This window comes from Drosophila ananassae, chromosome 3R (assembly GCF_017639315.1).
Source record: "Drosophila ananassae strain 14024-0371.13 chromosome 3R, ASM1763931v2, whole genome shotgun sequence".
Classification (NCBI taxonomy): domain Eukaryota; kingdom Metazoa; phylum Arthropoda; class Insecta; order Diptera; family Drosophilidae; genus Drosophila; species Drosophila ananassae.
The window spans coordinates 12,450,728-12,462,864 of NC_057930.1; the positions used below are offsets into that span (position 1 = coordinate 12,450,728).

Here is a 12,137-nt window from a genome sequence, read left to right on the forward strand (position 1 = left end):
CGGATTTAATTTTTAATTAAAGCGCATTTGAGTGTCTCCGCCCCAGGGTCCTTGTTGCTTTTTGCTTTTGGAAGAGCTTTTGGTTAATTTTTATTATATTTTTGTTTGTGTTTCGGTTTAACGCTGTCTGGAATTTTCAATCAAATATCTTTTAATGGAACTCATTTTCATTGACTGATCGGATTTTAATTATTATTTAAGTCTTCTTTTCAAGGGAATTGTGTTTTATTTTTGAAAAATCGTTCCTAAAGAACCTTAAATTTCATTCCTTTTGATGAGTGTGCAACCAGTAGCTCAACTTGATGATGGCCACTTGTAATTGTATCTACTCCCATGGCACCCTTCTCGTAACACTCCTGCCTATCGTCCACCTGCCTCGTGCGCCCAATATTATGCTTTCATTTCTGTTTGCTAAGTGTTTGCATAAAGCGCGCGTTGACTGACCACGCACCCTTGCCTCCCTCCCTCTACCTTCTCCGGAAGCCTTCTCCGCCCCCAGCCACATCACCATCCCCCAAGTCCAGCTCGTCCTCCCATCCTCCGGATTCATCCGTCCAAGCAGCGGGCATCGATAATGTGTCGCCTGTTTAACCAGAGGTTTGTTCTTCCCGAACCGGTACTACAGTGGGGAAAGTTAATAGTTAGATCTGAACAAGTACTTTATTAATTTTAATTATATATTACTTTTAAGCTGATTTTTAAGCACATTTCCTTCTAAAAAAGATCTGAAACTTAGTCTATTTTGATAGAAGCTCCTTGAAAAGTTACTCTTAATACTTCCCTGTGTACTCCTGCTCCAGTTTCAGTTACTGATTCTGCTCCTGTGTTCTTCTCTGGGCCCGTTCCACCTTCCTGGTGCCTGCCCTCGATGCTGATGATGACACTCATAACAATTGCGCGACGGCATTTTACCTGAACAAACTTTGATACATGCCTCGCTTGTTGGGCCAAGGGCCTCCACCTGCTGATGGTGGGAGGGAGTATAAGGGAGGGAGTGGACTTCCAGCTGAAGGCAATGGCCAAAACCAAACCAAACGTAAACGCAAATGAAAGCAATATGCAGCCATGTCAGCAGTAGCTACAACAACGAGGACGATGATAGCGGTGCAGTGGCGGCTAACAAAACAACTGTGGGGAAAAGTGGGTGTGGCTGTATGGGGGTGGCCACCTTGGCCATTTGGCCATTTGGCAGTTGGCACTCGAATGCAATTTCAGTAATTAAAATAAACAACAGACGACGGGCCGCTGTTGCAGTTTGACTCCTGGCCACTGCCAGGCTTTTCGATGTCCGCCCTCGTTGACAACGACATCCTCATCAAAATCATCATCATCATCATCAGGGACATATCATTATGGCGCAATCCTTTGCATCCATTTGGGCCAATTGCTTTGTCAAAATAAACAGTTAAGGTACAGCTTACTGGTTTTAACCAGAGCTTAATGATACTCTATATTAAAAATATGGATAATATTTTTTTTTCTAAGGATTAAGGAATTATGAACGAAAAAAAAAACATTAATAAGAAAATTTTAGTTTCTTAACTTTCCTAAACTAACATAGTGACCTCTTAAGGGTATCTCTCCAGAAGGACTATCCACCACACTTGGGACATAATAAAAGGCCCCAACGAAGTCCGAATTGAAATACGGCGGTGTGCAGCGGATTTTGTGGCTAGGGAGACAAGTCCGGGAATTGACTTAATTAAATGCAATTTTCAATGCGTTTTTCGCCATTTGAGTGCGCAATTTACGGATTCACCCCATGTAGCGAAAATCCTGGTGCCAAGAGATGGGGTCTTGGCATTGTCACTTGGTAGGTTTTTATGTTTGTTTAATTGTCGGAGATGCGTTTCGCTTTATGCTTATTTATGATTTAATTAAATGCAATGCAGTCCGTAAAATGAGCCATGTAAGTGAACTCCCAGGGTACTGGGGAAAGACATTTAAGGGTAGTGATGGTGGAGTTGGAGTGTTTATTTTCGTTTCGAGACGTTCTTTGTGGCCAGAAAATGACCAGAGAAGCTCATTTAATTAAGCTGCCAGCCCATAATGAGAAAATTCATTGCCTCTGACCAAGGGACGAATAAATATGTATTTTTATTATATTTTTATACGTATTTTTTCCAGCCATTTATCACAAACTCTTTTATACTTTGCCACAAAATTAAAAAAAAATCTCAACCATCAATCAAAACATTGGGTGTTTCATCAGCAACATTTGGTCAACCGTGGCAGTAAAGGATTATTTATAAAAATTAAAAAAAACAAATTCCATATATACTCGAAGCTTTTTTCGTTTCACATCGTTTTAACCCTAATCTATACATTTCCTCTTTTACCACCTTACCTTTATGTTGTTTTCGGCTTTTGAATAATTGAATTCTTCTGCTTGGTGAAACACGAAACTCGAATGCACAACCGATTGAGTTGATCAATCAATTTAAGGGTTTTTAGGTGGGTGGCTTAACCCTTACCGGATATGTGAAATGTATAGATATGGAGATTTTTGTTTGTAAGGAAATAAGTTGGAACTTCATTAACTTTACCTCACTTTTAGCACGATGACTTGTTAAAGTAAATTATGAAGTGTGAAAATCTTCTTCTTTAATTCTATTTGTAATTTTAAAAAAATATTTGTATATTAAACTACAATTTTCATAAATAAGGAACTCAATTGTAAGGTTTCTTTTCATAACCTTATTTCTTTCTATGCAATTTTAATTTACATACAAAACTTAATTATATTACTCATTTATCATCATAAATCCAAATTCCTGATGAAGGATCTATAATAAGAATTTAAAATATGTTAAAATTATTTATTATTAAAGTCCAATTATCAGTAACACTATTCTTACTTACCAAACCAAGGTACTGATGCAATTATTGCTAGAACAACTGTATTCCAAGACATTACTTAGTTTTAGTTTTAGTTTAGTGTAAAATACATTTTAAATAATTCTCTTTTATACGCAATTTTAAGAGTGAAAGTTTCTAGGAAATTTGATATGGTTTAGCTCTAAAGTTAAAGATTAAATTAATAAGACGAATTAATTTAACTGGGCTATGCGGAAATGAATGGAAAATTTTTTAAAAATAATTTTAAAAAAATGTGTGTCGAAATCCATCGGATGAGGATTGGCCAAAATATCGACACGGCAAGGTCATATATGAACATTCTGGATCTTACAAGGTGGTTATAAGAAAATATTTTTTGGTACATTATTATAATTTTTGATGCTGATAATTCATTCAAAAGTATGAAATCATAGAATTTATATTTTTATTAGCATTTGACGTTACTGAATATATTATTCAACACCTAAACAAACACCCCCTTCTCGTTCGCTTTCTTTGGTCTTGCATTGTGTCTAGTAAATTAAATAATCATTAATTATATTTAAAAGTTTAAAATTAAAACTTAAATACTTACACCAGAAAACAACTAATGTTATCAGACAGCCAACCAAGTAGAAAAAAGTTTTCCAAGACATCTTCTTCTTATATTTAAAATAGAAAATGAAGCTGTTTATATGTAAGATTTTCATTTATTAAATCTGGTTTTAATTTTTAGTAATAAATTGGTGAGTAACATTTTTGGATGGTAAAAAGGTGAGTTAAGAAGGTTAGTTAAGGCGATGTTAGTAATGTTAAACTAAAATAAATATTAATATAATATAAATGTTAATATTAGTTGGAGTTCTTACTAAAAGAAATGGGTATGTAATGTTTGCCAATGAAACATGTCATAGTTTTATATTAATTTTATATTAATTTTTTGACAGCTTGAAACAAATAAAATTAGCATTTAAAATCGGTTGTGTGGATTAAATGGTTTTAAAAGCATGGCATATCGATTTAGTACGCTAAGGGGTTTCAATTCTACATTTCAAGTATTGTAAAAATTTTGATCCAGAATCGTGGGGAATCGATCTACAAATCTTTTGAGATAATCTGCTTGGGTATCGGGTGAGAATTGGCTAAGATATGGCCACGCAAGGGTCATATATGAACATCTTGGATTTTACAAGAGGTCCCCCTTGAAAAATTTAAAAAAATGAGATGAAAAATTTCAAAAGCAGATTTTGATGCAGAATAGTGGGGAATCGATCTACAAACTTTTATTTGTATTATCGAAAATAATTATCGGAGAACAGAATGTTATATATAGAATGTTATACATTCCGATCTTGGGGCTTCGTGTCCTATAATTCTACATAAAAAACTGGCCAACTAAAATCTGAGCCGATTTTATCAAATTTTCAAAGGGGTAACATCATGATTTTGGCCAAAAATCGGGCCAAAATGTTGTTTCTCGGTCTTCATGATACTTCAATGCAGATTGGTGGCAATTAGAACGCTGATTCGTGAATGGTATTCCTTTCTTAAATACGATACGAAATGACTAAACTGTGGGCTAAAATGTGAATCAAAAGTGCGCTTTTTAGCCACCCTATCTTAACTTGGTCAACAGGCTCCCCGCAGACATTTATTTACATTTGTATTCCCATTTTATTTTTTCCATTTTGCAGCCATTTTTAAATAGCCATATTATCAGATATTTTGGGTTTCGCATGCAGGTTCGTCACCGGTACTTTACCTCGTAAAGAGGTTTTTTTATATGATATAAACATCCTGGATTTTAGAAGAGGTCCCCCTTGAAAAATTTGAAAATATTAGACAAAAAATTTCAATTGCAGATTTTGATGCCGCATCATGAAGAATCAATCTACAAATCGTTTGAGATAATCCGTCTGGGGATCAGGTGAAAATGGACCAAGATACGAAAATGGTTTGGGGTATATTAGATAAATATACATATGTACTTATTATAAATTATGTTTATTATGTTTTAAATTGTTAAAGCTGGTATTTCATTCTGTATTTACTGAATATTACTGAATATATTACTAACACCTACAATTATTTTCATTGGCTTTTTTTACTTTTTCGTTGATTTTTTTTGTCGTTCATTTTGTCTAAAAAATTTAATAAAAATTAATTCAATTTATTAATTTAAAATTAAAGCTTAACTTCTTACGCCAGAAAATAAGTATTGTTATCACACAGCCAACATAGTAGAAATAAGTTTTCCAAGACATCTTCTTCTTAAATTTAAAATAGAAAATGAAGCTGTTTATATGTAAGATTTTCATTTATTAAATCTGGTTTTAATTTTGAGTAATAAATTGGTGAGTAACATTTTTAGATGGTGAAAAAGGTGATGTTAGTTAAAGCGAAGTTAGTAATGTTAGACTAAAATAAATATAAATGTTTGCATTTAGTGCATCTAAATGATAGTTTAGATGATGAGTATTTACTTCTAATAGAAAGATATGTAATGGTTACTGAAACTATGAAACTGAGATATATTACTAAATATAATAATATATTTAATTTTTGATACTTTAAAATACCAAAATGAGCATTTTAAATCGGCTATTTGGATGAAATGGATTCGAAAGCATGGCATATCGATTTAGTATGCTAATGGGATTTAATTCTACATTTTAAGTATTGTAAGGATCTGAATAATAGGGAGAAATGAATAGTGGTTAAATTTTCAAAATATTTCAAAAGTGGAAAGAGAGTTTGAGAACGAAGATAAATATAAAAACTGATAAGGGAAATTTTATGGAGCGCATGGATTTTACAAAGTGTTCCGATAGATAAAAAATGCGACAAAAAAGTAAAATTTGTTTAAGATTTTATTGGAAATATATGAAATCTTAGAAAAAATATTTTTATAAACATATGAGGATACTAAATACATTATAAACACGCACAAATCTTTTCCTTTTTTACTGGCTTTTCCTTGTATTTATCCTTTTCTCGTTTCTTTTCAAGTTTTTCTAGAAAAAAAAATATAAATATTCTTATGTATTACATGTAAATAAGTACATACCCCAAAAAACAACTACTGTAATGATACATATAATTAAGTATAAATAAATAGTCCGACTCATGTTTTTGCCTTTTCAATTTTAAATCAAAAATTTAGCATTTTAAATCGGGTTTTAAGCTGAAATGGATTTAGAAGCATTTAATATCGATTAGTTATGCTGAATGGTTTTAAGTTTTCTTTTAAAATTTTTTAATTTATTGTTTGTTTGTACGGCAGAATATCATTATTGTATCTTGTTTTAAACGAAAGTAATGGTAAGGCTTTACATAATCTAATTGATTTCTTACAACTGGTATGAGATTTTAAGATCAGAGATGGGGTTTATAATATTCTTAGCCACTTGGCAACTTGAGTCTGAAGTTATCCTGGATTTTTCTCAGACACAGTTGTGCTTTTGGCACTTCATTCATTTGTGAATGTGACAAGTGCCGAGCACCGAGTACTGTGTGGGAATGGAAATGGGTATGGGAATTGTTGCCTGTCGTTGGCTGGCATCGCTGACGACGCTCAACTTTATGTTGATTACCTTTTTTGATTATGTCTGAGTGTGTGTTTGAGTTCTTGGCACACGGCGAAAAGCCGGGATAAAACAATAAACATAAACCAAATGGCGGGACGTCGACGACGACGAAAACAACGACGTCGACGACGGAGGGCATGAAATATGATTGAAGTTGAAATGAAAGATCCAGAGCCAGGCCACTTGAGAGGTGGCTCATGTGGAGAGAAACAATCCGGAGCCACTCTGGGGACACGAGTTGAAAAGGTGCAGCTGCTGACAAAAAAGGACATAATCACTTTTGCCGGCAAAGGCCAAATTAAATCCAGCGAATATGCAAAAACACACTCTGCTCTAGCACTTTCCCGGTGGCTGGGGCTGGAGTCCCCAAAAAACATTCTAATTGCAATAAAAAGTAACATTAACTGAGCGCCCCAGAGGGTGGCCCACTCAGAAACTGTCTCCTTCTTTGTAATAATCATCGAATAAATTATGCAAAAATCATTTCCATTGTTGTAAGTGGCTGTTCGCTGTTCACCGTGCCCCTTGTGCGTTGTCAACGTGGCTCTCATCTGGTTCCTTGTCGAGGGAAACAATATTTCTGTATCGCATTACAGTCACTGGGTTTTTGGTGGTTTGGAATCCTTAAATTGGCAATACTTGAAATTTTAATAAGCTCCACAAAGATATTTCATCTCATTTCGTTTTGTTTCAAGGGTTGAGCTTGAAAAGAGTTTTAAAGTTTCGTTTTTTCTTAATGATAATTTGTATTTGATTGAATTTTGTATATGATATTCGTAACTATTCAATAAAATAAACTATTATATCATAAACATTGACTAAGGCCCAATTACACAACCTTAATAAATCCGATTCCGGATTTTCCAATGTCAGAATTATCTCGTTAAGTTACTGAAACCCAAAAAAAAGGCCAGAGAACAAGTGACCACCCTTGGAAATACCTTTTGTAAGCCCGTCCAGGAGAAAGGAGCCATGAGCCAGGAACCAGGAGGGGTGGCCAAGATTAGCCGAGCATTTTATTTTCCACTTTGCTTGTATTTATTTAAATTTGAGCCTCGGCTATATGGGCAGAAAGATATAGCCAGACAGAGGCTTTGGACCTTGGGCTTATCGCTCGCTCAGCTTATTTGCACAGGCGATTGCCGAAAACCAATCGGCGTAAAATTGAAACCAGCACCGGGGATCGACTTCTTTTCATTTTTTTTGTACTTATTTTGGGGTGTGCTGGGGCATAAAAATGAAAAACAAATAAAAGGGCATCCGTGGTGCAGTGGAGAGTGGGAAAGTGTCGAGCTAGTGGATAGGAAATTTTCAAAAATTAAACATGCCCGATGCGCATCGATTGATTGACGCGCGATTTGACACGTGGAAAAGGCATAAAATATGAAAATACGAAAAGCCACTCGACGTGTTGGCAAAAAATTGGGAAAAATATAATAGCATCTGTAATTGTTGCAGCCACCCTTGGCAGGTTTTAGGGCTTTGACTTCTCCAATTTCGTATGCAAATCATCCGGCGTGGCGCGGTCGAAACCGCGATGTTGAGCGTGAAATTTGTTTTTCATTTTCATTTCGGTCACAAGTCGGCGGTTGACAGACACTCAAATCGAATTTTAGTCCCGCTCTGGCAAGTCATAAGAAAATATTTGAATAAAAGAACGCTCTTCGTTACCCTCAACGAAGCCTACTCTAAATGGCCTCCCACTTTGTCAGGGGTGTGTGTCGCTTACTTGACGCTTGTTTTTCGGCACATTATGCAAAATAAACATGCAAATAAGATTTGCAGTTAATAAAATTGGCGTACAACCTTATACTTCGTGTTCGGTTACCTCTGGTGGCTGGATAAGTCCTAAAAGACACCCCTCGAAAACGAATACGAAATCGACTTGTCCATATGCCACATTGGGGAACAATTATGTGAGATTTTAATTTTATTGCTAAGCGATTTTCTGGTACGGTTTGGGGGGGGGGGGGGGGGGGGGGTGGACTCAGGGGGAAATTTGAGATTTGCCAATTTTTTAAATTATAAAAAAATATTTCGTGTGCCATTATTTCCTTTACCAATAATTTAAGACTTTTTTATATTAGCCATGAGCCATTGCCATGAAATCTGAATAGGCCTGTCTATATTTCATTGGAATTCTGTTGATTCCTGCTGCCAACAAATTCTTTCTTTCTTTTTTTGAATTGGCTTGTAAATGCCAGGGAATTCATACTCCTCGGATAAGTAGCGTTAAATTGTGAGATTGTATTACATTTCCCCCGATAACAGTCTGGATTAAGATTTGCTTTTTGGGGATGCTTAGACGTCAGGGGATCAGACAGTTGGAGCTGGTCAGGAGGGGAGATTTTTGGCTAAAAACCGTCAAAATATAAACTTATTTAAGAATACATATTTATAATATCTTTAAGTAATAACATACAGACTTTTAAGGAGATATCGTATACTGTATTATTTATACCATTTTCATTTGGAAAAACGTTTTTTCTCGGAAAACATTTTGGATAAATTGGCTGACCACTTCCTGTATTTGTCAAATTTATTGATAGCCTAATATATCAAACTCCAATGCCCCTGAGAGGAAAGAAGTCCTTTAAAGAGGGTAAAAATTTCGTTCTCCTTGCTTCATTTTACGGACAGAATGTTGAAAACTTTGATTGATGCATCGTCGATAGCGGCGAAATGAAAATTAATCAAAAAATGCAAACTGTCTTGCGACAGCCACATGCCGCACAACTTGTTCGACTTTATCTCCCCGCAGTGCCACCCGTGCCCTGTCTCCCTTTCTTGCTAATAAATTTTTATTTAAAGTTCATAAAACAAACCGTGCGAGATAATAAATTATGAGTAGAAAAAAGTCAGAGAAACGCCAACAACCGGACGCCCCGCAACATCTGCGCCCATGAAATCAACATAAAAAGTCATTTGTATATAATTTTTTCTTGGCTTTGGTTTTTGTTTCTTGTATATTTTTTGTGTATTTCTTTTTTTAAAACAAATTTTACACAGTTGCTGCGGCTTCACGCTTATTTCGAATGCTCCCCGAAAAAGTATGCAAAGTATTATATTTCCCCTTCTTCGACGTCTTGCTCGTAATTCGCATTCATTTATCTAAGCAGCCGTGTCTTCTTTCACTTTTTTTTTGTAACTTTTTTCTTTTGTTGTTTTGGCCACTTTTGCTTACTTTTTTACGTGACTTGTTCCGCCTTGGGGAGGAAAGAAATATAAGGTTGGTCCTTTGCCTTTTGGAGCTGGAGCATTTGGCAATACCATAAAGTATTGTCGTACTTATTAAAAAACATAATTTAGGCATTTTGTTTGTCATTTATTTTGATTATATGTTGTAATGGAAAGTGCTGCCAATAATAAATACTAGGGTTTTCTTATAAATGTAAGTTATATTTAGATTTTAATAATATTTCTTTAATATTTTAAGCTCTAAAAAATATCAAATATTCTTTATTTCTTCCTGAAAATAAAATATAACCCCTCAAGCTAAATAGAACCCTGGAAAAAAACCAAAACTGAAGTCACTCGACTGGGGATTAGCTCGGTCTCCTCCAATCAGCAACCCTAGACCTGTATCCTGGCTGTATCCTGTTCAGTCCTGGCTGGCAACCCTTTTGTTTTTGTGCTGGTGCCGCGACATGATAAATGACCGGTGTTATTCAAATTAATTGATCAAATCCGAATGTCAGACTCTGGAAATCTGCGAGAAATTGCCAAATTACGGCATCAAATGAATTAAGTGGCGACTGACACCAGGCCAACGGATACGGATACGGATGTGGTTGGGTTCTGGATGGCTATGGGCATGGGCATGGGAATGTGGGGGGCTTTCGGATTTGGTAATGGAGGGCAGTTGGAAATTTGCATGTGTCATGCGAGTGACCGGGCGGGCGACACCCAGCGGGTACCGTACAAATTCCGGATGCGAGTCTACGGTTTACGGGTATATGTGTGTCAAACGGTATAGCTTCCGGTTGAATGATTGGACAAATGAATGGCTTACAAACGGACGCATGTCCGAACGGACGCAGGATAACCAGGACAACCGAAAGGGCGAAACAGGAGCAGCAGGAGCATCTCCCTCGAGGGCAGAAACACGTCGACTGTTTGTGGTTACTGCGGGCGCATTCATCTCTCCCAGAAAGTCAAAATATTAGGGCACTCAAAGAAAAAAGTATTGTATTTTAGAATCAGTTTTATTATACTAGATACTAGATTATACTAGACTGTTCTATTATTTGTTTGTGTTTGCCTGGCAAACAAAGTAAAGTTCTCTGGTACACCAGTTATCGTCCATATCCTGATAGCTCTTCAATGTAACACAGTCTTGATTGTTGTCATTATTGGGTTCATTTGGAGCCCACTTTAAGAACGGCGCTCTCTTCCCGGTCGCTGCTGAAACAAACACATTTTCCTGTTCCAAATCGGTAATGCCAATCCAATAGGGACTTTTTGTAAGTTTAATCCTGAGTAAGCTCTGCTCCATTTCATTTTCGATGGTGGCCAGATCGCCGCCCATCCGGCGACAGAAATGCGATGCCCCGAACCAGTTGAGTTTAATACTCTTCTCTATGTAGAAATACCTGGTACCAATCTTTACGAAGTTTGGCGGTATCTGCTGGGTGGCTGTGACCTTGGACAGTGTTTCTTTAACTTGGCTTTCGATTCTGGCCAGTCTCGCTGTAAGATCCTGAGGGACGACCTTTTCCCAAGCCAAGTTCTTGGTCTCAATAGAGTTCTCGGTTCTGGAGCTTGTATTTTGCAGGTCGGAAAGCTGTCTTTCCGTATTGTTTTGTAGCTTTTCAAAATCCGATCGATAGGTTTCCAAATATTCTTGTATTAAATGCTGAGCAGCTTCCAGGTTCTCTAAATTATTTTCTGCATTATTCCATCTTTCCTGAAAATATTCAGGTATCAGTTTGTTCCACGTCAAGTTGTTGTAATACAGAGAGGCTTCAATTCGGAATTGTGCATTCTGCAGAATTGCTTGTTGGCTCTCCAGCCAATCCAATCGGTTTTTGGTGTCATTTAGTTCAGTCGAATTGTTAACCGGGGTTTTGAGGATCGAAGCTTCATTTGTCTCTTGAGGTAGTGCCCAGACAACACAGATAATTACGAAAAGTATCGCGAATTTGAACATTTTCAGTGAATGCTTTCCAACGATGGAAGTTTTGCACTGAACACCTTTCCCCAGTGTACGAACACTTTATATAGATAGCCCCAAGGATTATGTTAACTGCTTTCCAGATAATTCTCTTTTCTAAGGAAATCTACTTCAGCAAGTGCGAGATAAGATTGTTGCTTCATAATATAAACTTAATTTATAAAATTAGGTTATTTAAATAATTTTATAATAGAAACAACAGTCGAAAGTTTCCCGACCATATAATACCCGGTACTCATCTCTTCTAGCCAAAAGATCTCATTCTTCGAAGGTTATTTGTAAACAGGTGTAAAATAACACATTTTAAAATACGTTTGGATGTTTCAAGAAAAGCCCCTTAAATTAGTCCCTTTAAATTCTATAACTGCTCTAAAGCTCAACCGATTCTGCAAATAAAATAAAAATTGACCGAATACAGTCTACCCTAGCACTCTACCCGTAACGGGTACAATAATTACGATTTCAGTGATTTTTTGTTATTTATTTAATGATATTTTTTTATGGCAAGCTATGTAGGTTTAATCATAAAATAATAATAA

At 36.0% G+C, this 12,137-nt stretch overlaps 1 protein-coding gene and 3 long non-coding RNA genes across 5 annotated transcripts; all 4 read right to left on the minus strand.

Annotated features, from left to right (window-relative positions):
* Positions 1–2,645: 2,645 nt before the first annotated feature.
* LOC116656075 lies at positions 2,646–3,747 on the minus strand. Of its 2 annotated transcripts, none has more exons than XR_004311087.1 (4): positions 3,708–3,747; positions 3,434–3,497; positions 2,863–3,371; positions 2,646–2,786 (listed from the first exon to the last, which is right to left on the minus strand). It is a non-coding gene; the product is annotated as an uncharacterized LOC116656075 (long non-coding RNA). The 2 variants fall into 2 exon arrangements; XR_004311086.2 differs by having other exon boundaries at positions 3,434–3,525; positions 3,708–3,743.
* Positions 3,748–5,041: 1,294 nt separating this feature from the next.
* On the minus strand, positions 5,042–5,405 carry LOC116656085. The gene is made up of 2 exons (XR_004311095.2): positions 5,322–5,405; positions 5,042–5,108 (listed from the first exon to the last, which is right to left on the minus strand). It is a non-coding gene; the product is annotated as an uncharacterized LOC116656085 (long non-coding RNA).
* Positions 5,406–5,690: 285 nt separating this feature from the next.
* On the minus strand, positions 5,691–6,022 carry LOC116656083. The gene is made up of 2 exons (XR_004311094.2): positions 5,906–6,022; positions 5,691–5,852 (listed from the first exon to the last, which is right to left on the minus strand). It is a non-coding gene; the product is annotated as an uncharacterized LOC116656083 (long non-coding RNA).
* Positions 6,023–10,661: 4,639 nt separating this feature from the next.
* On the minus strand, positions 10,662–11,610 carry LOC6498688 (accessory gland protein Acp29AB). Its single transcript, XM_014906760.3, has one exon. The coding sequence runs from the start codon at positions 11,572–11,574 to the stop codon at positions 10,669–10,671; it is 906 nt and encodes a 301-aa protein (XP_014762246.1). The 5' UTR covers positions 11,575–11,610; the 3' UTR covers positions 10,662–10,668.
* Between the last annotated feature and the right edge of the window lie 527 nt (positions 11,611–12,137).